At 39.3% G+C, this 24,351-nt stretch overlaps 1 protein-coding gene across 9 annotated transcripts in view; it reads left to right on the forward strand.

Moving 5' to 3' along the window:
- pcdh15b (protocadherin-related 15b) overlaps window positions 1-24,037 on the forward strand; it is a 323,490-nt gene extending 299,453 nt beyond the window's left edge. For 7 of the 9 annotated variants that reach the window (XM_066663496.1, XM_066663499.1, XM_066663497.1 and 4 more), the window contains 3 exons: window positions 15,082-15,211; window positions 20,260-20,301; window positions 22,344-24,037. In XM_066663496.1, coding sequence (XP_066519593.1) covers window positions 15,082-15,211; window positions 20,260-20,301; window positions 22,344-22,919 — 748 coding nt within the window. In that variant the 3' untranslated portion in view covers window positions 22,920-24,037. Of the gene's footprint in view, window positions 1-520; window positions 530-844; window positions 956-2,222; window positions 2,229-3,386; window positions 4,726-15,081; window positions 15,212-20,259; window positions 20,302-22,343 lie in introns of those variants that run through there. The other 2 variants (XM_066663505.1, XM_066663500.1) reach the window with 2 other exon arrangements.
- Window positions 24,038-24,351: the final 314 nt, after the last annotated feature.

The following is a 24,351-nucleotide window of genomic DNA, read 5'->3' on the forward strand; positions in this document are numbered from 1 at the left end:
TTCAGGCTTGTCAACATAAAAGTCCTTACACAAATTAACCTAAAACAAGCTAACGCACTAAAACTCACAAAAAAAATATGTGGTGATGGTTCATTTTGTCAGCTTCATAGCTCGAATTAGACCACCTTCATGAAGGTCTGGTTACTTCATGAACTGTTGCCTTTAGTGAGCCCTCAGAGAATCTAGCAAGGAGATCCATGCTGTGAGCTACAGCGCTTTACTTTAGCCTGGGGATTTTGATGTTAAAGCTAGCATCTTATTTTCTGAACAAACCTTTTAAACAGAAAAAGTCAATATTTTGCTACATGCTAAACAAAATCACACGCACATGGTTGAAAGCATCGTCCAGTTTTGTAGTTAAGAGGTTTTGTCAATTTAGGCTATAGGTTGTGTAGATGGTATAGGCTTGCAATAACGTTATGGCTTGCTGTAATATAGAATTTTATAGTTTAGAATTATGAATAATATGTGATTTTTAAAAATATTTTTCTGTTTCTTTTCCCCCATGATGCATCTGCAGATTTAAAGAGTAAGTACCAGGCTGTGCATGAAAGTTTAAATGCATTATTGGTTTGTGTTTGTTTGTTATTTATTTATTTACATTATTATATTAAATACATTATAGACTCCATGCTGAATTGTATAATAATCATAAATAACCATAAATAATAGTCGGTCTGCTCTAAGATGATAAATAAGAAATGTGCTCATGAAACAGGTTCTTTAAGACTTGGCTGCAGTTTGTGTTATTTATTTATGAGTGCATATATAATTTATTGGCCCTTGCTGTGAAGATAAGCTGATGCCATAACTTTGTGCAACTTGTTGAATTCATCTAATAAAGGCGGCAGGCTGAGTGTGCCAAAACTGCCAGGATCCAAATGGCTCTCCCAGCTGGCAAACCCGGTGGTGTAGCAACCAGCAATCTGTATGAGGAACTTGGCGACGGCACCATGTAAGTTTCTGTGACATTAATGGGTACCCTGAGAACCAGTGATACTTCTGTTCTACAGCTATTTAACACCTGTTCTGTAATATTACACAGAACAATGCTGCTCAGCAACTTTAAAACAGGACATTATGCAGGTTTTATATTTACATTCACCATTAGTACTACATTAAGTAGGCAACATTACTGGATTGTGTTGACAAAAAGATAATTGTAGATACAGCACTGTTAAAATATCACTGTATTCTTTAATTATCATAAAGGAACACTGGGTAGAACTCGTGTGATGCTTCACCTGTAGTAGAGAATAGAGCCTCTGTCTTTGCTACTCCAGGCTCAGCATTGCAGACACTGTACTATGTATCTTTTGGAGGAGGGTAGGAACCCTCACCCTCCAGCCCCTTGATTTTAGGACAGTGCTGTAAAATTGAACACTGCAACTGTAGGGGGAGCCCTGGAGGAATAATTCCAAAGCTTACCAGTAGTGTTTAACATGAGGTAGTGAAGTGTTTTAAGCTCAGTTTACTGGAGGCCCACTATCAAACAGGAGCTGCAGTACACTACTTTAACACTTCGGCAATAATATTTTATATTCATGATGCCCTTTTTATTCAAAGAAAGCATAGCCTTGTTTTGAAAAACTAAAAGTCCAATTAAAATGTCAGTATTTAAGATTATGGTTAACTTAAAACACCCTAACATTCTGAAAGAAACTGCATGAAGTGAATGTCATTGCAAGGTAATTGAAATGCTAATAGCTGAAATGAAAATAGCTGTTATGAAGTGTAATTAATTTTGTTGATAAGCTGCTGAGTGGCTCTGCAGCAGGGTTGTATTTGCCTGTAATTAGGACTATTAATGAAAAGAAATGTCGAAAAGTTTTTGATGTTTTAATGTACCTTTAAGTAGGTTTATACCTTGAATGGATTTAGTTCTTTCATAACTGAATTTTATTAGTTTATATTCTGTTGCTCCATGTTGGCAGTGGGCAGAATTAAAAAGAAAAAATCAATAGACTTTCCGCAAGCTGGAGCAAAGTGTGTTTCTGTTACTGTACATACTGCAAAGATTGGTTGGAAAAAGTAGTGTTTTGGAAACATAACCATAGTTATAACCACTCTTTCCAGCAGACATATTTTGCTACACCACGAAGATGCCATCATTGCCATCAACATTATCCTCTGGCTGTTTCATATCTTTCTGAATAATATTCATCATTTTTGTTTCATGTTTTCTTTTTTTTGTGTCATTTCTTTCCTATCTTGGATATCAGACCTAAGTAAGTACACCTTATTGCTCTTAAGGGTAGCTGCTCAAAATATTGTGAGTGCCGCTTGTAGTGCTACTATATGGCTGGTAGTCCCTTTTTTTCTAAGCCTTCAGTCTTATTTTCTTTAATAAAAAGGGATAGAAATTATTCATTGACAACTTATTTTTCACAATGAAAACTAGATGAATCAAATAATTATTTGAAAATGAGAACATATGATGAAATATTTTGCAATATTCATCAACAAAATAAAACTAAAGTATAATATGAAAAACTAATAAATGACCCATCAATTCTGATTTGGAACCTATAAATATGAACGCACTCTGTCTGTATACTGTTGTAAGGGTAATAAAAGCAGCCTGGTAGGATAGTGAAGAGGAGTCAACTCCTAATGATTCTTTTCTTCAGGCATCTATGCTCTTGTCAGCTGTTGGACAATGATTCATAGAGTTGAAGCTCTTGGAGTTGACTCAGTCTCAGTTTGCAGCACACCAAAATGTATTTGAAGAAATAAAGTGACCATATTCCTTCTATAATTTTGGATAACATTTTTGAATATAACAGCTTTTAAGCTATTGTTTGTGTTAGTACTAAATGCTACCTCTCAAATAGTAAAACCTTTAAAATATACATTACTGAAATTAGGCTATTTTTAATTGAATGGACTAAAATAATTAATTAATAATAATTAAATGACTAATAAAAGGACTGGTGCCTCCTCCAGGGTGTATTCCCGCCTTGCGCCCAATGATTCCAAGTAGGCTCTGGACCCACCGCGACCCTGAATGATAATGAAAGACTGAATGAATGAATGGATGAATAAGTGACTAATATCAGACTAAAACTAACATATTTTTGTCACAAGACTACAACTAAAACTGCCCTATAATCAGCTGCCAAAATTAACACTGTAGGCCTAATTATGAGATTACACCCTCTTACAGTTAGATCCAATTCTGCTGTTTAGGACTTGGTGTATTAGCGATATCTGATACAGAAAACATTCAAACACTATGGATGCCTCCTTGATGTATCGCTGCACAATAGCTGCCATTCCTAGCTGCATAGCTGGTTTCCCCCACCCATGTACTCTACGTCCTTTCAAGCCTCTTCCTCTCCTCAACCAGCTAACTCTGTATTCTTGTGCCATTGTGGTGAGAACAGGAATAAAAGGTGTGTCCTGGAGGAGGGTGATCGGCAACGGCTCATCAGTTCATTTGCCTCACGTGCCATCGCAGCGCACAAGCATTCCACAGCTAACGGCATCCTGCTCAACAACCTCCCTCGCTCTGAGAGCAACATAACCTTCCTTTCTGACGAGAACCCCCTGACCACCACCAACCCACTGTACCGTGACGACTGCAATGTCAGCAGCCCAGAGAATGTGGGTAAGTCGCAGTGGCGCCGGGACCTGCTGGGCTTGCACTCACCTGGCATCAGGGGTCTGAAGAGTTTGCGCTTCCCATCCAGTCGATCTGGCCACTCGTGGACGTTGCCCTCCAGGCTGCGGAAGCGAGATGCCGGTGAGGGCCTACGCAGTCGGCAGGTGGTGATGGATCCTGTGCAGTGGGAACTTCAGCTTCTGAAAATGGAGCTAAAGGACAGCAAGGAGCATCTTGATGCTTTTGAGTGCTTGGTGGGTGATGGAGCGGAACCCAAGCTGACAGTCAAGGAGCAGGCACGGCAGTTTGAGCAACAGGCCCTGCAAGAGATGAGGCAGAAACAGGGCCGCGATTCCCGGGGATCCTTATCCTCAGACTTCTTTATTTCAGAGGCACCGCCATCTATTGCCATAGGAATAGGGAAGGATGGTGGCCCTCCAGCTATTATCATCACCCAGAGTGATGTTACGCCACCCCCAAGTCACAAGCCTACGCCGCCAGGCTTGCGCAAGTATGGCAGCCTGTCTGCATATATTGGGGAAGAGGCCTACAAGGTCAATGTGGAGATCATCCCAGATCCTCCTGATGTACCTGCACCTCCACCACCGACAACTTCTTCACCCCCAGCCTCTCCAACTCACACCTCTCCCCCACCTAGTCCACCTCCTCCATCTCTTCCTTCACCATCCTACCCCAAACCTCCACCCCCACCTCCTCTTCCTCCTCTCTCATCTCCTGCAGCTGCACATTCTCAGGCTGCCTGCCCGTTTGTCCTTCCTCCCTTACCCCCAGTGAGTTCTTTGCGGCCGGTGTCCTTACGTCCTGCACCACCACCCCTCCCAGCCGAGCCCGAAGCTCCCAAGAAAGAACTCAAGGGGATCCTTAAGAACATCCAGAACATAGCGGACATAGAGAAATCCGTTGCCAACATGTACAGTCAAATAGACAAAAAGCAGCGGCCACCAAAGGCACCACCAAAGCCACAGGTGACCGTGGAGTCGGAGACAGGAGAACCAGAGGTAGATGCTGCCCAAGACGAAGAGAAGTGCACCAAACCAAACATGGACTCCCTTGTGGAAGAGCTGGAGAAACGCTTTCCCTCTCAGTCCACCATTCTGTGACATCTTTTTCAGGCTCCTTGTACTCTGCTCTCTCTCTCTCTTTCTTTCTCTCTCTCTCTCTCTCTCTCTCTCTCTCTCGCTCTCATCTCACAGTGACTTATTTGATATCCTCACCACTGATGTAATGTTTTTACTCAATTTCTTTTTATCAGAATTTTCACATCACATGTCAAATTTAATTACCCTTGCTCAAGATGTCATTAATTTTTAAACATGGACCATATTTAACCAGTTCAGAGAGGCAACTCTGATATAGAGAGTAATTGTGATTCCAAGTAGAGTAGTCAGTGAGATTACTGCATGTGTATGAAAGCTGAATGAGTGAAGTGCAAACTTATTTGGTCCTTTTTATAACATAAAAATAAATGTCCAAAAGATGGAAGACATCTGATCTAACATTTCTTCTGAAATAAAGGGTGTTCCTAGACAGCATCCTGTTTGGAGCAGAAAAAGACTTTTGTAAAGGTCTTGAAACATTACACTGAGTATTTGATGGCAGCTACAAGAGCAGTAGTAAGTTGGTGTTGGGTGATTGATCTTGGACACCATTCTTAATTAATCCTAAACATATTTGATAGTGCTCTCTCAACAAGAACACCGTTCCCTTCTCCACAGCTCAATGCTTGGGTGTTTTATTTCCCTCTACCCAATGCCAGGCATTGGGAATTGGGACCTCAGATTCATTTATGGCTGTTCCTAATCTATTGGTGACGTTTTCTACAGGGTATTCTACTAAACACATCTTGGCAATGGGTGCACCTTAAATTAGCTCAGTTTACATGAATTAGGGATTTCTATGGGTTTATTTTATTATCTGTTGAACTTTTCTTATACCCATGCTTTTGAAAATTGAGATATACTTTAGTCTTGCTGCACTTGAATAAATGTCCTCCATAAAGCACTATGTACACTGCCTTCTCTCTTCTCAAACCCTCCTCCATTCTGTTTCTCTCCCTCACATTCTCTTTTGTGTTAGCACAGCCTGTACAGGTTTGCAGCTTCATGCATTATGTAAAGGCCTTCAAAACAAAGTCATATGGCTCACATACAGGCCGGAAAACCTTCCTACTCTCCACTTTGATGCTAAGAAATGGCTGGAGCTGTAATTCAGGAGCTGAACTTGTCTGAATGTCAAATACCTGGAATGCTCCATGATTCAGCACACCTTAGCTGTTACAGACACTAATTGACTTGACGGCTCTGAATATGGGTGGTTTTTTATTACAATCAATCAATCACGGATGTGCATCTGGACGCATAACCCCATTTCGTCTTTTAAACAGTGACGCAGGGCATTTCTTTCAGCAGTCGACTCCTAAATCTTGACTTTAATTAGCACTCCATTAATCCTGAATCATCGCAGATGATTATCGTAGGCTTCTGTCAGTACCTTGCCGTCATCTGTCCATTGTCACAGACATGCACTGAAGGATGTTCTGGATGGTGTCAAACAAAGAAGAGACAGTTTAACAGAATATATTCTCCAGTGCTTCATACTCTGAGGCTAATGAGGAAAAGCAGTAGCAGAAACCTTTGTGGCAATCAAAAACAAATCAACATGCTCTGCTATGACAATCAAACTAATGTAATGGTAACTTGATTCGGAATGTTCTTAGTCATCTGTTTTGTATGGATTGCACCACATATGGTCAACCAAGCTGAGGCTAGCTTTAGGGAGCTTTTCTGTACAATCTTGTAGTGCTTTACTATATCAGAGGGCAGCACAATATGCATGATCAGGCTTCTGTATTAAAAAGGCTGTGTAGCTGTTTTCATTTTGTTCTTACAGCACTACGCATGACCATCCACAGGGTTATTCTCCTTATTTGGATATTTAAAACCAGAAACCTATTGGTGAAATGATTGCCTGTGTGTTTGTACACATTTAGTTAGCCTCTCATAGCTACATTGCTGTGGGAATTTGATACCATGTGAGGTCAGGTACTGCTGCTGGATAATTAGTTCTTGATTACAAACCCCACTCCAGCGTATCCCAAAGGTATGGAATTGACCTCTTTCACTCTAGAGGTCACAGATGGATTTATAAAACTATGCTATACTTGGTATTAGACAAATGGCACTATTCCACTGCATGTTACCTATTCTATTTGATTCTGCCCCCGAAATGATGTAGATGTGGCATAGCAAAACACAGTTTCTAACAGGAGTTTTTCTGTGCACAAGTTCACACAGATTAGTATAGCTTTTTCATTCCTTGCTGTACCATCCAGCTTTCTCTGGAATCTTTCATCAGCCACCAATCTAAGAAACATTTGTATCTCTCTAAAATACCTAGGCGTAACTTCATAAGCTGCCTTTGTCAGTGGGATAAAAACAAGTCTGGCAAGTCATCGCTCTGCAAGGATTAAAAAGTACCTGGATTGATGTACCAGGTACAAAATTTGCCTAATGCGAAAGCATAAAAGCAGAGTAGAGCAGAGTTGAGTAGGTACCCTGAAATGGAAAAGCACCAACAGTCAACCTAGACTTGTGCAGCATTTCCAGTTCTGCCGACAATGCCTTTTATAGATATTATAGGGGCAAATGTTGCAGGGGTTAAACCTTTCAATAGCCAAATCTAGTAATCAGAAAGGACAATGGTAATTTGTCATTTGGACATAGTGTACATTATTTATGTGCCAAGAATGACCTCTTCCAGAATGGCCAAATGGGGCTTAGCAGAGGAAATTACCTTGTGTCATCTAATGGAGATCATACATTCCACTGACCATACAAAGGTGGGTGGACTAGGCAACAGACACCCACCCAAATGTGGCTACAGAGAGGACTCCCAGTGTGAAGTCCCCTGAAAGTCATGGATTATTGTTTAGCGATAAATCTTCATTTGAATTCCTCATTACTCCCCCATCAGAGAACAATTGCCGTAATTTGCACCCGATGATCAGTCGCCCGAACGGAATTCTAATTTGCCTTGCTTATGCGAAGTGGCCTTTCAGGCTGAGAGAGATGAGAGATGCTGCTTTCTGTTTCTTATTCCCTCTCTAGCCTGCGCTGTCCTCTTCTCCAGCCTTCAGCAGTTAGATGCATTTTCTTCCTCTTGAACAATGTTGCAGATCACATTCTCAAAAGGGTCATGGAGTCTGAGAACTTGGGAGGCACCACAGGAAGTGTAACTCTCTTCTTATACTCATAAAAGTAGATGTGATGTGTCCTTGCTTTGCTTTGCTCTTTCTCTGATCCAGCATGTGTCATTCTCTCACTCTCTATCTGCAGTGATGGTAATTCAAAGACCTTCGGGTTTAAAGCCTGCAGGCAGTACCCCCCAGAAAAAAGGAAAAAAAAACTGCTCTGTCAGAAGAGTAGCTGGAAACTCAAAAGTAGCCCTGAAATGGTTCAGAAAATACATGTTCATTAGGCCAAGTATACAGATGATAACAAATCCAAACTGACACTTGTGGGCCATGCAAATGTCATTCAAATGAGTTGCCAGAAATGTCTGTTTCACAGTTTACACAGTAGCTAAACCTTTAAGAAATTAATTCGACACACATGATGTACTTTTACTTTACATACTGTTGATATGCAAGCAGCCATCTTAGAATCTGAACTCAGGGTTGACTAAGCAAACCCCAATTGTCCATCTCGGAAATCTGACTTGTGGGGGTGCTCCATCTTAAATTCCCTATTTGGATCAGTTAAAATGGAACACAACATAAGCCACATTCAGTCCCAATAGACAAAAACATTACACTAATACATGATGAGTAAACAAAATTAAATAGTGGTTCCAAAGCCTGCAGTTTCTATAAGAGGAGGTGTGTTGCGACTTCACCATCTTACATTCCGGGGAGAGCTGTGTTAGGGGAAAACAATCCAGGTTCCAAGTGCCAAAAAGAAGGCAGAGCCAAACTGGGTAGTGTGGGTATTATGCAGTGGAAAAAGCTCCATGTGTGAACTTCTCAACCCAGCTTTCATATGATGGAAATAAGTTACTGAATTATTGAATAGAAATAAATATGAATAATAAGTCATTTTTATTAGTGCCAATATGATGACGATAATGTCATTAATCTCAATTGACTACACAGTATAATGTGATTAATTACAATTAATTCAATTGAATAGTTTAACAGGCCTTTAAACAGAGATTGTCTACATTCAAAATTTTGCACCTGAGTACACTGAAGCAAGCATGGTGGCACAACAGGTCGCTGCCACACACCTCTGTTTCTTAGGGTCCTGGGTACGATCTGCATCTCCGGTCAGTCTCTGGGGAGTTTTGGGTACTCTCTCTCTGCCTGTGTAGGAATGCCACCATGTTCATGCTGTGTTCCTGCCTTGCACTCAGTGCTCACGGGTGCCCACTTTGACCCTGATCACGATGAAGCAGTTATGGAAAATCAATAAGTGATTTTGGAGCAATTTCCTTGCAGTTCTAGCAGCCGAGCGTACATTTAATCTCTTTTCACCTGCTACTATGTCTTTTTCTGTTTTGCCTTTCGTCTCTTCCACAAGCATCTGTTTTGTCCTGCATTTTCACACATAAACACACACTGGCATCTCTCTGATTAAAAGGGGTTTGAAGTCATGACAGAATCATTCCATTATTCTATCTCTAAGCATCGTCCTCATCCCCAGCACATAAAGTAGCAATGTTTCGTAACTTCTCAAGCTCATGAATTTAAATCTGCACAAGGTTGGAGACCACTTCAGAGATAAGCTTTGTGTTTTAGCGACTGAATGTTGAAATGGTTTTCAGGCATTACATTGAAGTGCTTTATCCTGATAAGCTGACTGATATACTGTTATCTCCTCACAGGAGAGGATATGGACATCAAGAGGTATGTACTTTAAATCCTTTGAATTATATTACGCTGAAATTATCTTCCATCTTTGGAATTTTTTGGACCGTTTTCCTCAGTCGATGGACTGATATGGAAGGCTGATATTTACTTTGCCAGCCACTGGATTTGTTTATTTTTTTCTGTTTTAAACTGCTGACACTTTGTTAGTCTGTCTGTCTGTTGCAATGCAGATATTAAATTACTTTTTGTTAGCCATAGGGTTGTTTTTGGAAATAGCATTTGAATTAACCGTATGAGAGAGGCTCCCAAAACTCCAGGCTGTGGGTGGTTCTGGACCATGAATTGAGAGAACCTGAGCCATGCTGTTCAGTGAGCAATGTGGGGGAGATAAGAGGAGGGGAGTTGCTGGATGTTGTTGTTATTATGTTCTTTTAATAGCAGTTTTTAAATAGGCATTTTTAAAGTTAAAGTTGAGGTAAACCAAAAATACACTGAACGTTCAGTGAATTAGGAACACCTACCTCGTATCTACACTCATTGTTCATTTTATCAGCTCCACTGACCATAAAGGCTCTTTGTAGTTCTGCGATTACAGACTGTAGTCCACATGTTTCTCTGCATACGTTATTATCCCTATTTCACCCTGTTCTTCAATCCGCTCATACCAGCACAACACATCAGTGTGACTGCAGCGCTGAGAGTGATCCTCTGCCTAAATCATATCTGCTCTGTGGTGGTCCTGAGTGAAACTTGGATAATAAAGTACGCAGAGAAACAGATGGTCTACAGTCTGTAATCACAGAGCTACAAAGAGACAGTGGAGCTGATAAAATCGACAATGAGTGTAGATAAGAGGTAGGGGCTTCAGACATATATACCAGGGTAAAAAAAAATAATATAATTATAATATTTACACACAGATTGCACACACTCTTCTGTGATAATGGATGTGGCCTTTATAGTAGACATATGCTGCATAAAGCAACAAATACAAGTTCAGTTCTCTTTATCAATATTTTAATATATACCTTATCAATATTTTATCGATTGTTGTTGCTATATAATAATGTGTAAAATGGTTTTGTGGGGTATGATGATAGGATTGCCTCCTTAGGCATCACTGTAAACCCCTTGCTCTCCCACCGGTCCAGGAAAACCCCTGTAAATAAATAAATAAATAAATAAATAAAGGTTGTGATCCACTGCCTTAATGTATATCTAATGTACAGTTCTATGTAGACATCTCATTTAGCAGTCTTTGGTTGAACAATTTTCCTTCGTACTTCTACATTTGTGTCTGACCTTTTCTTTGTCATTTTCTCCTTGCTCATGTTGTGTAATATTTTCTTCTCTCCCCTTTATTTCTGGTCTGATTCTCTTCCGGCTCAACTGTAGCAGCAGCAGTTGCTTCGGCCCTCTCTCTTGAGACCAGAGGTACTTCTTTCTTTCTTTCTTTCTCTCTTTCTCTCTCTCTCTCCTGCATTATATTACTGTAAAAGGATACTAAGTGTATGTCTCATAAAGCTGGATACATTTGTTTACAAAATCAGAAGCATTGTAGTATAGAAGCAGATATAAAAGTGAGCTTGAACATAGTGGCTCGTTCCTGGTATCGTATACCGTTGTATTTAAAAATGTGGACGTATCTTAAAATGAGGGCGGTATTTATGACGTGTGTGTGGTGTGTCAAATTTCTCGTTTGTGTCTTTAAAAGACGGCTAAAATTCATGTTCATGTGCATTTAAGAGAGCCACAGGGAGGGGGCGCTGTGGGAGCTCAATGACTGCTGATGTCACGGTCTGAAAACGGGAGAAGAAAAACACAAGTCCAGTAGCCCACTGCTGTTGTAAATTTAGCGCTGAGTTTGGGTTAAAACAGAGAGAAAGAAAGCTGTGAACAGGCAAAATTCTCAGAAATTCACTCGACTTTGTGCTCACAGGTATAAGGCATTATCCTCTAAATATTTGTGGTTTGAGCCTCAGTTTGCTGAAAAATCTGCTGTGGTGTGCTAAACCACCAGTGCCTGTTAGTGCCAGCTGTGCTTCTACACAGTGTACACCGTCTTATTTCGCTTATTTTTTAACTTAAGTGTTCCTTCAGCACCAGTTGCTGAAATTTGCTCTCTCTCAGAAACGAGTTTTTATCGTCAACACGTGTGTCATTGTGCACTGTTGGGCTGTGTTTAGCTAAATTCACTCGACTTAGTATGGATAAGGCTCACTGCAGCCCGACAGAGCACCCCCTCCCCACAGTAATACGGTAAACCGCGATAATATTTTGAGAGGTATGAAAAATGTGGATACCGCGCGTCCCTATAATGAAGGCTATTGTTTAACTGTAATAAATATTTGTAGCCATTTAAATACTGTCTCTGTTATTAAATTAATAAATCATATGAATCAATTTCACACAGGTGACAGCGTATTCATCTGACATACGTTACTGTATTTTTTACTCCAAAATTTCAATACGGTGTTAAAATCATATATTTTCTGTTTATGCTCAATAATCTAATGAATTGATGTATTGATCCACTTTTTTTTTAATTTTGCACTTCAAGTTATAATTTTACAATATATTACTGATTTAAAGGAACACAAGGTAGTATATTTCCCTTAAAATTACAGCTTCAAAATTATTGTGATGCTTCACTACTTTGCTATTTTGGGCTCAGCACTGCAGAAAGAGCACTATGTATTATGTATGTTTCAGGGGAGGGTAGGGAACCACCCCCTCCCTCCCAGCTGATTTCAGCACAGTGCTGTAAAAGTGCATTACATTCTACAGTTGTAAAGTGAGCCCATGAGTAAAAATCATACCTAGTGTTCCTTTAAAACAAATTGTGATCAAATCTTCAGTTGGTACAGATTTCTGTGTTTATGTGAATTGGTCAATTTATTGTACATTTAGTATCTTTTCCTCTGCAAAGAACTCTCATTAATTCTTCTTGCTCTGAACACAGGAACTGTCTATGGAGTCTGGCATCGACCCCGGCCAGGACTATTATACACAGGATTACTATAATTATGAACATGGGTGAGTGTGTTCTCAGTATGCTTGGGCTGTACCACCATCCACACAAATTTGTCGTTGGACCCCACACCCTGCCCCATGCAAACACTCGTTTGTACAGCTTTTAACCCCCTAGCAGAGGAAATCGAATTAAAATGCTCCTCGACTGGTACTTGAAGTGCATGATCTGGCATTATTCTTAAGCCCATTCCATCTACTTCATTTCACCCGGGAATTACGGGTGCCGTCTTTTTACGTCCAACTCATCGGGCTGCCGCTGGCATCTTCTCCTACTATAATGGCCAAGCTAATTATTCACTGAGCCGTGTGCCGTGAGAATTGTCCATATGGCGTCTCACTGAAGAAGAGAAAGAATGGAAATGCAGGCAAAATCATTTGCTGTGAATTAAGGGCAGAGTCTTTTTTCCCTTCTCTGACTTAATGAAAGCCTAAGATGTGAAGATATTGAATTTTAAATGCTATTATCTCAAGCATCAGTTTTTTTTTTTTGTGAATTTATGTTTTGGTCTGCAATTTTTTCACACTACACTTTACACATTTACTGCAAAGCCCAAAATAATGTGATATTCATACAGAAAGCAAGGGCTTGTATATTTTGTCCAACCTGTGTTTAAACAATGTACCTTGAACTTCTCAGAAATATATGTTTTTAATTTGAAGGCTACAGCCCACTCCAAAATGTTGGGAAATTTTTAAATAATAATAATCATAGTAATTGGTGACTCGCTTTATTTTCTTTTTTGTAATGCGCTCTGCATTTTCAGGAGGCAGATGTGTTCTGAAGACAGGCCAGTCTCCAGTACACAGAACTCCAGAGCACTCTCTGGTTACTCAGTAATTCTCTTGCAACACATGCACAATTTGGCTTGTGCAGACATGAAAGTTACTCTATGCTATGAGCAATAAGACCCCCACATGCTGTGACTACTGCTGGCTTTTAAACTTTGCAGAGGTATCATTCTGAATGATCCTTTTCTTCTTTTACTCTTGAAACCTTCTGACAGTCCATTATAGATAATCTTGAGCCCAAAGATGTTTCAGGTTGTTGGCATAAGGTTTCTGTGCACGTTAAAATATTGAATATTGAGATGAACAATGTTTAATGGCCAAAATTTGTCAAAGGATTCCCAAGCCATTGGGGTGATATCCATTAAAGCATTATCTTGATTGAATGCCACAGGCATTCACAGGTTTGCTTTTCATCTTTGCCGTCTACGCAAACGTCTGTGAATTCCCTGGCCTTTTTACAATAAACATTACCATTCTAAAAAAAAAAAAAAAAAAGACAATGAAAGGAGAACAACTACAGTTGTAATCTCTCATTGAGGATTGTTGTTCTTGAACTGCTGATGGTTTTTTATTTATTAATTTTTTTTGTCAAAGAGAATATTCAACCATGGCATGATTTCATTACTTTTTAAGATATATTTTTAAAAACGTTTCACAGTTTTCGCTCTCTCTTTGATTGCTTTTTCAGAGTGTGTTGATCTTTGTGCTGTTTTTGCTAAAATACGTCTCAAAATGGATATAAATCTGTAGATTTGTTTTCATACTACCTTGACTTACTGAGGTTTATACTGAGTGTATTCCACAAGGCAGGATTTCTCAGTTTAGCCACATAGCATAAACCCAAATTCAAAATGCTTCAGGGAAGATAGTTTAGCAACAATCCTCAACTTTGGCCTTAAAGGAACACTAGGTAATATTTGGGTTCTTTGTTCCTGGGGCTCCCCCTAGTGTAATTATATTTTACAACACTGCACTGAAATCAATGGAGAGGGTTGTTTCCTATCCTCTGAAAGTTACATAGTGCTGTTTCTGCAGTGGTAACCTTGCAGTACTGAGTAGCAAAGACACGCCTGTTACAGGTAACTGAAGCATCAAAATGATTTTGAAATTGTAATTTTAAGGTCAAAATATTACCTAGCATCCATTAAGTTGTCTGGCTAACTGATTAATCCTGCTTTGTGGAATACCCCCCGCCCCCCTCTTGTCCTTCACATTATCACTGGAAAAACTACCTTCTCTCTGGAGACTGAATTTATAGTGCCCCTTGTGGCTGCTACAATAAACAATAACCCCTCTCTGTTTCTCCAATGACGTGATGGCCTTTCCACTAATCTGAACTGAATTTGAGCGTAGACAGCCTGATCCTTCCCAGGGGGACACAAAGCTCTTAATCAAAGCCTGTTGTGGCCATGCTTACCCAGTGTTACAGGGGCATTGTGAGTGCTTGTTTGCCCCAAGAACCACAGACATCCTGCGGGGCAAGAGTTAAGTGAGGGGGAAAAATATACAGGCTTTTCAAACTAAATAGAGATTATCACCAACCAAAATAATTACCTGCATCTGGAGATGTGGTTCTCACTGAGGCTTTAACTGTTTACTGCCTGCAAATTAACAACATGAATGTCAAGAGCTGCAGTGTTTACAGGGTACTAAAAATACAAAATGATTATCTTTCTGCACATGCCAGCAGCTATGTTTGACACTGCAAATATGTTTGTGTACAAGAGCCTATAATATGTATAATAATTCCTCCAATTATGTCTTTCAGGTATGAATTGCCTCAGTATGGCAGTCGCAGGAAGCTCATTTCTCCAGCTGGGACATATGATGAGTATGGTGAGGTGATCGTGGAGGATGATGGCAGCTATTATTACAGTCCTCACGAGCCAGAAGGAGAGGTATCTCTTTTATTTATTTATTTTTTTAATCCATTTCATGCCAATGTTGAAAACTAGGGTAGCCATACTCACTGGCCATTTTATTAGTTTATACCTACCTTATATATTATGTCCATTTTGTATTTCGAATACTGATTGTAGCCCATCTTTTTCTCTGTATAATTTAATAGGTCCCCCACAGGACCCACTTATTTGGGACATTCAGATCATTCTCAGCACTGCAGTCACATGGCAGTGTTGTTATAGATAGATAGATAGATAGATAGATAGATAGATAATTTTTATAGAGATTCATGAAGATCCATTTACAGTAACTAGACATGTTAAAATATCAAAATGAATATTGAAGAGGACATATTATGCAAAACTCACTTTCTATGTGCTTTTTCATTTCCACTTGCGTCTCTACTGTGAAAAAAAAAACATCCATCCATTTCCTGTGAGTCAGTTGAAAGATTTTATTGTCAAGAATCATATGCTTCTATTAACCACTTGGATGGCTCCCTTGACGTCAGAATAAGGAAATCTGCATAGCACCACACCTTGTCTGCCAACCCGGACAAGAGCCCCACCAATTACATTAGTTGAAGATCCACCATTTTGTTCTGCTGGTTTTACAAGCATCGTGCATGAGATGCCGAGGGCCATGGCTAGAGTGAACAGAAAACTTTTTAATCAAAGAGCCAGCTCACAGTTTTTCTGTCTTTCTGAGGGCCAGACTGCAGCCAGAGAAGAAAACATCTAGTAAAAAGCGAGACCCGATGTGGACATGCAGCCCCGTGTTCACCCCGCTTTGTCTCCTTACAGCCACAGCCTCTCACATGTTAGGGAGAAGCAGTAAAGCCAATCCTGTATGGGCTCGAGAAGCAGGACATTGACTAGACACCAACAATTCAGTGTCAATTAAGTAGTCACTGGATTGGTATGAAGACATGTCCATTTCATCTCTACACAAATCTATGCCCTTGGCCAGACTTTGCTGGTGTAATTAAAGGGGCCAGTCAAATGAAAGCCACAGGCCATAGTTTGAAGACCCCAGCTATATAGCCTGATTTAAGTGGAACTAAAGAGATATGGCGATGGTAACAACAAATAAGCTTATTTAAAAAGTTGACTAACCATTCAGAAACCTTACTGTGTTCATGAAGTTGTTTGTGCAGGTGGCTCCTCTTTTTGAGTCGGACTCAGTGTCGAATATATAGGGTTGGATAGTGCCCCTATTTTCTGTCATTTTCACGTGTAGTAAATGCTCAGCGTAAACATGGGGTGGGTGGTGCATAGCCAGCAACAGTTTATTTCTTAAAGTGACAGAGCCCTTAAACGGCTCATTCTGAAAGGGAGTGAAACTGGCAACGTGAGGTTTCTTTATGTGAGAGTGATTTTGTGGAAAGAACTTTGAAATATGTCCCCTATAAAAATATGAGTACCTTTGAGTATCAGAGTCCAATCAGCATCAGGTTTTGTTCCCCACTTCTGCCACTTTCTGAGCGATTTCAAGATGGTGTAAAATCACCCCAGACTGCTCACAACTCTTAGGTTAAGACTTTTTTTTTTTTTGAAGCTGCAGAGCCTTCAGTTCATTCTCTATGGGTTCTGGGAGGGTTTGTCCCACACACTTTTGTTATAGGCCCTCTGAGTCTTGTTCCAAATGCCCCCCTGCTCTGTTCCCTACATTCTTCACCATGTAGTGTAATGATTAATTTCAGGCACACTCCTGTAGGGATAATTGGAACAGCTAGTGGTCTGGTCAGTACAGTACTCTTTATTCTGGATCTCCAGCACCTAATATAAAATGTTATTTGAATACTGAATCAAATTATTGTGGGACTGAAAATTTTACTCAATTTTATATGATTAACGGAAAGGCTGGTCATTATTTCTTTAAGATATTTGTGAGGGGGACTAAATGACAGTTTGTTTTTTTGTGACCAGTCGATTGTTCATTCATTGTACAGGGAAAAAACTTTATTTAAAAGAAAAAGACCTTTATTATGAACTTGTTGTTATAACTATCCACAAATACTGTACTGTATGTAGATAAAGAGAAGGATTTATGTGGTTAGTGGTTACTAGTCGTATTGCTACATGAGGTAACAAGAAAAAAGTAAAACTCTTCACTGATACATGACAGTGTAAATTTTTACTGGTACAATGCAATGTGCCTACCCCCTGAGTTATTTTTTTATGAGGCACCACTGGTCACAGATATATATATATATTATTATACATTCCAGAGCATACAGCCTCTAAAGCTTTATTGGGATTGGATTAACATTTTCCAGGATGGTTGTAATGAAAATGCGTACACTTCTCCTCAATGATAAAAATCATGCATTCAGACTGAATAAAAAAAAATACAAAAATACCTTTGTAGAATTTTATTTCAATTGCCCTAACACTTCTGACACTTGATTTAAGATGATAATTGAAGACAGGTAGTTGGAATGAATCTTCGCCTAGATTTCTGTACTTGTAGAACAAGAGTGCACATTAATAATAAGTAGATCTTATTAAATAGTCACATTTTAATTAAAAGAAAACATACTGGAGGTTCTTTTTTAATGATGCCTATGTTTGACTCTGACTTAATAGTTTATTTAGCATTATTCATTAACTGCATTATTATTAAAATTTTATTCAAAATGTGCTTCATTTTCTAAAATGGAGTAGAGTTTTAGTCACTAATTAGAAGCTAAAATAGCGCTAAATAAATTTTCAAGGAATCAATTTGCATTCTGTGTTCGATTTATTTATTTAATTGGTTTATTTTATAATTTAATTGGTTTTAATATATGTACCAATGACTAAATTATTAGAATATGAAACAATATATTTTAGACTCCTTAAACTCTATTAATTACAATTGAGTTAACTCCATAATCTATAGGAATAAAAATGCATATTATCCACTAGAGGTAGCACCGTGGCACAACAGTTAGTGTCACTAACATATAGCTGTTGTCTGTGTTTCCTATTAGTGTTCCAAATTACCCTCACAATCTAGCAACACATGGCGGTAGGTGGGATTGGCTGTGTGAAACTGTACATATGTGTGAGAGTGTGAGTAACTGTTTATGTGTGTGTGTGATGCTGTACAATAGACTGTTGCCCTGCCCTGTAGGCTTTGGACCCACCTCAACCGTAATCATGAAAGAATGCAAATTATGCACTAATAAAATGTGATGGAATGTTTGCATTACAAGGCCTTAACCATGTTATTTTATGTTTTATTAATACAACTATTAATCAGTTTTCCTATAACAGTCCTCAAAGTGTATACAAATAAAGTTTGTATACAATAGAGTAAAGTTAAATAAAGTGTCTAATCTGGACTTAAGTGGAAAAGGTAACACAACTTTAATAAACTCTGTGTGACGTCAAAAAAATACGGTTGTTTGTGGTGGATAAAATTTAGTAAAGTGGCCAGTAAGTGGTTATTTATTATTTGAATTAATATTTTTAAGTGTGTGAAATTAAATTACAAATTTTTGAACTGATATGCAATTACTCCTTGTACACAAACTGATAGCAGTATGGACTATAACAGGTTGCCAAACATGGTAGAAGGCCAGCCCCTCCTCATAAACAGGCCCTTACAGATCAAACCCTCAGGCCACAGCTGTCTCCGCCAACGCCAGCAGAGGGCACTCCATCCCCTCGCAGCTCAAAGGCTGTGACAAAGCTCAAAGCAGTGATGAAACTCAACAAACTACTTGCCACGGGCAAGGCCTCTGGTCCACCAGCACCTCGCCACACGCCATGGAAGAAAGCCAGAATATTTCCAATGAATACAGAGAAGCTTGAGGGTGTAGACCCCCCGAAACCTACTAAAGGCCACCGCTCTGATAGCTCCGACAGTGGTATGGACATTGAAGGCAGCTACTTCCAGTACAAAGAAGGAAAGACCTCAGCGAAGGCACATCTGGGAAAGATCCTCAGCCACATGAACATCTCTAAAAAGCCACAGAGGCGCAGAAATTCTCAAAGCAGCACAAGTGACAGCTCAAGTGAAGGGAAGGCCTCGGTTTCCCAGGCAACTAGCGATTCTTGGCAAAGGGAATCACAGAGTTTCCCCAGCGAGTCTCAGGAGACTGGGCGCAAGGGAGAGTTTTTCAAAGACGCTGCTATTCGGGAAACCTACTCCAAAAAAAATGGTGCCATTGCAACAGCAACAACGCGTAGTTATTCAAACACACAACAAGAAGTGGCATATATGAGTAGTTTTGATTCAGATGAAGAACCAGGAGAGTCTGGGGTCTCTGATGGAGGGAGTCACTCAAAGGCTGAGGAAGAGGACTCTGAAGGTGAGTCACAAATAGATAAGCAGTCAGATACAGACCAAGGTTCTGAGACAGAAACTGAGATTGAGTCTGAGACAGCTGAGATGGACAAAGACTTTGAAGCCACACAAGAGGCAGGAGAAAACTCATCAATGGGGAGCGTGGAGTCACATGATTCTGGTACAGAGTCACCTCCCTCAGATGGACCCTCTTTATCCATTGCCCACAGGACTGTCACAAATAGTCCTCGCAAAGACAGTAGGGCGATCTTAGAAGATACCACCCAAGAAAAGAGTAGTGAAGAGAAAGAGTCAGGTGAGGTAGTGTCAGAGGAGCAATGTGAGCCTTCTGGTGTAAAACACCCATCAGGTTTCAAGAGGAATCAAAGCCATAGCAAGAGAAGTATTTATGTGTCAGAAAAAACAAAGAGCGTTAACCTCTCACCTATAGATGAAGATGAAGAAGACGATGAAGGTACATTGGCGAAAACGTCAGGGAGTAGTAACCATTTTCAGGACTCATCAGAAGAGCAAGCAAGTCCAGAAGAGTACGAGGAGGAAGACACTGCTGAATCCGACTGAGTTAGGAGAATGCTACAACATCCTAAATGAGCATCAAGCCACCTCAGTAAGCGGGACTGTCTCCTTTAATTGTAGTTTGGACTTCATTCTGCTGGCTTGTTGGCACACTCTGAGTGTACTGCTGTGATGTTTCCTTGAGTGTTTACACTGAATTTCAGACCTTCCTAATTGCATGCTTTCTTCTCAGGAGGCCTTTTCTGTATTTCACTGTTACATCCACCCAACAGAGGTTTGTTCTTTAACCTGTTAAGGGGAAAAAACGCCTTTTTTCTGTATTTAGTTTCTTAATTTTCTGAACCATGTTGTGTATAATTTGTTAAAATTGCAATCTAACAATATCATAAATGCATTTTTAGATGCAAACTGCTTTATTGAAAAGAAAACATGGATTGACAATTTTTTTAAGTTCTTACAGATCAGTACTGTGCTCTGAATTAGAAACTGTCAGGCATATTTAACAATAAATCTTTAATATAGTGCATCTTTAATACAGTGATAGAAAAAACAGCAGCAAGCTTGGATTTTAGAGACTTAAACATTTTACTCTGAAGTATTGACAGACACATTCCATAACCCCTCTGGGAGGAGATTTAAGCTCAGAATGAATCGTCGGCAAGAAAATCAATTCAATACAGTTTAAAAGGAAAGATATTGTTTGCCAGCAGTGCTCTCACAATAAGTGTATTTATCTGCAAAGCATCTGTTGGTTGAGAAAAAGACCTCTCGCCCTGTCACTGAGCAGAGGGACTGAGAGAGAACCACCACGACCCTGAACTGGATAAGCGCTTAGAGACAGACAATGAATGATCTCAATCTAAATGATCAGAATGCATTTGTAACAAAGGATTCTAAAATATGTCTTATTTTAACCAAGTGTTTTTTCCAAAAAAAATGTCCCTTTTACAAATATTAATATTCAATTTCTTATAAACAACATAAAAACCAGCAAATGAAGTTTACATTTCGAAATGCAATTCTGAAACAATTTGTTGAGGACCAAAGTTATAACCTTGTTCAAAACTAAACAGGGACCTTGTTGATTAGAAATAAATTGTTAATTTGTTAAATTGTTAAATTTTAATAAACAATGAATTACAATGAATAAATAAATAAATGCCACTTAAACTAATAACAAATCAAATACTGCTGCCAAAATTAACACTGGCATTGAATTTTCAATGCAAACCAGTTATTGTTTACTTTTTGGGAACTTGCAAACAAACCAGCAGCTACAGGTCAACGTTAATTGTTGCTCTCTCCTTCTTCACTGAATTTCTTCAGTGTTTTAAGGTGGAAGTAGCTTGCCGATATTTACCCCACAGTGTTTGGCTCACTTTGCCCCATAGCCATCATTGTGGACAGAATTTGCTACTCTCTTGAAAAGAAAGGTGCTTCTAAGGGTTCTTTGAGCAATGCCATAGAAGAACCACTTTTTCTTCCATAAAGAACCATGCTTGTTTAAGAAATGTGTGATGAACCTTTTAATTGTTTAAAACCCCATTCTTAAGGTTCTTTATCCATTTAAAAGTATTAGACAAAGTGGTTCTTCTATGGCATCGTTCCAAGAACCTTTTGTAGCACCTTCGTTTTTAAGAACATAACTTACCAATTCAGGCTAATATTTAGTTAAAAAGTGTTTTTATAAATTGGCAAAAATTATCAAAATGCATTATAAATATTTTTTATAACTGGATAAATTTGGTTTGATGTAGCAAGCATAAAATCTGATTTTACTGCTGTTCTGAAAAGTCTACATATGATTTGCCAAGTGGACACTATCATTGATTGGTTTTTGGGAATATACCGTGTATGAAAAGTGCTGGTTTCTCACCTGTTCACTCAGAGCTGTAAAAATGCATAGAATATTTGATAGATTACAACTTATAATTATAACAGTATTCATTTTCAATATTATGGTCAAAAACACAGTGTAAATTTCCAAGAAATGTATAGTGATTTGCCTTCTTTTGTGTGTATTCATCTGATGTGTGCAGTGCTGTGCAGCTGTTAGAGATCATTTATTTAATTTCCAGTGAAATGACCATTGACAAATTCACAAACATTTGAAATAATTATTAAAAGCCAGGATAGAAATCCCATAATAAAGGCAAAGATAATACAGTGAAGCACATGTTCCTGATGACTGGAAATTACATAATAGAATGGACTCTACTATCAGCCTCAAATTATAGTGAGGTCAGGGATTCCCACACCTGTGTGCATGTTTTCCATCAGATTATTGCCTTTTAATTGTATGTGTCTTTATTACAGTACACCAGAAAGAAGAGAATCAAGCTGGTGGTGGATCGCGAGTACGAGACCAGTTCAACAGGAGACGACAGCGCCCCAGAAGTTCACCGGAACCGGCTTTCCAATGTAAACACGAACGTTAACTGCCACAGTAACATCAACGGGAGCATCTATCTTGCTCAGAATGGCTCCATCATCCGGACACGTAGGGCAACCCACACCAACAACATCAAATTCAGCTCCCCTGTCCGGCTTGGGAAGCACTTCAAGAAACTGGACAAACTGGCTGTGACTCAAGAGGAAAGAGTTCCTCTCAACAGCCCTGTGGCCATGCCTGCTACTGGTGGTGAACCAGGCATTACGACTCGGCCCTCCAGCGGGTCCCTGGCCTCCGGCACTGAGAGCATAGCCTCTAAATCCAACACGGCAAAAGGAGAATGTGAAAGAACGCAGAATGTGGACGAGCAAGAGTCCACTGTAGACAATGAGGAGGTCAGGGACCCACTAGGCTCACAAAGTGACCGCACACAGTCGGACGAAGAAGAACTGTGGATGGGGCCTTGGAATAAACTGCACATACCAATGACAAAGCTGTGACTTGCCTTGATTATACAAAACCACACATCTTCATTTCTGTTGTCTTAATAAAGAAGTCAAAGGAAAACTCATTTTGCCACATTACAATGGAACTGCACTTTTATTCAGTATTACGTCTGCTTTTCTTGGCCTTCTGAAAAATCACCAGTGAGCTTGCTCCTTGACTGTCCAGCTCGTTAGCAACCTGCACCTTGGTGTCCTTGGTCCTCTCACTGTCACCTTTCATGTTTTTGGAAAGTTGCCGAAACACTGTATACAGGAATATTTATTTTGTTTTGCAAAGAAGTTTCTATCACAAAATCAAACATATTTGCGGAGGTTTTATGTTTTTTGAAAACATTTACCAACGAAGATGCATAGGTTTATTCAGGGGTGGACTAGGTACCTACTCAGTGCCACATTCAAGACAATGTAAGAGTTAGGAGTGCTATAGACTTTTTTTATATATATATACACACTGACCTGGGAATACTCACATGTCTAATTTTTGCATTTTGCCTTTTTTTTTGTCAACAAAGCACTTGAAAGCACTTGTCTATTTCTTGGGGTCGAGAGAACGGAACAGGCACATCAATAAACATTCCTGGTCAAGATGTGATGCCGTTATTTGCCTTTGTTTATTGTGCTCTTTCTGCTCATTTCAGAACTGAATCGATGCATTGTTTATCAGGGGGATATGTCTTTAAGCTTGCTTGTCTCCTTAAAACACACATGAAGTTATGACTAGACATAAATTGATCACCAGTTTCATGGTAAACCACAGTAAAATTCCTGAGGATTAGAATTATTCTACCAATGTAAATCACTGCAATTACTGCTTTAGGTTACAGCATCAAAGTCACACCTAAACATCCTGATTTTACTCCCCAAGAACCCTTGAAACCAGGAGAGGTGAAATCAGGACAGGGAGGTTATAATCCTTACCCTTCTCCAAAAGCTACATAGTGCAGCTTCTGCAGTGCTGAGCCCAGAGTGGCAACAACACAGGCTGTGTTCTCACTATTACAGGTCAGTGGAGCATCACACTGATTTTGAAGCTGTAACTTTAAGGTAAAAATATTGTTTGGTGTTCTTTTAAGCCACCTTAAATGGTTTAACCGTACATTCAAATGCCTTTTCCTTTGTGCTCTAGGAGATATTTGAAATAAAGATGCCTCTTAAAGGGGACTTTTAATTTTGTCTGCAGCAAATATTTCCACAAAAACAACAAAACTTACGTTTATAAATGTATAATTACTGATTACCTGTTAAACAAAATACTATAAACAATTGCTATCTTAATCACATGACTTTTACAGCTTAACATGAAGCAAACAAAGACTGCAGTTTACTGTTTGTTTAACTCTACGTTTGTTTAAACTTTATTCAAATGTGTGAACATAGTGCTGCTAATAATATGTTCCATAGAAAACTTACTTGAAATGAGTTTAGT

This window comes from Hoplias malabaricus, chromosome 3 (genome assembly GCF_029633855.1).
Source record: "Hoplias malabaricus isolate fHopMal1 chromosome 3, fHopMal1.hap1, whole genome shotgun sequence".
Taxonomy (NCBI): domain Eukaryota; kingdom Metazoa; phylum Chordata; class Actinopteri; order Characiformes; family Erythrinidae; genus Hoplias; species Hoplias malabaricus.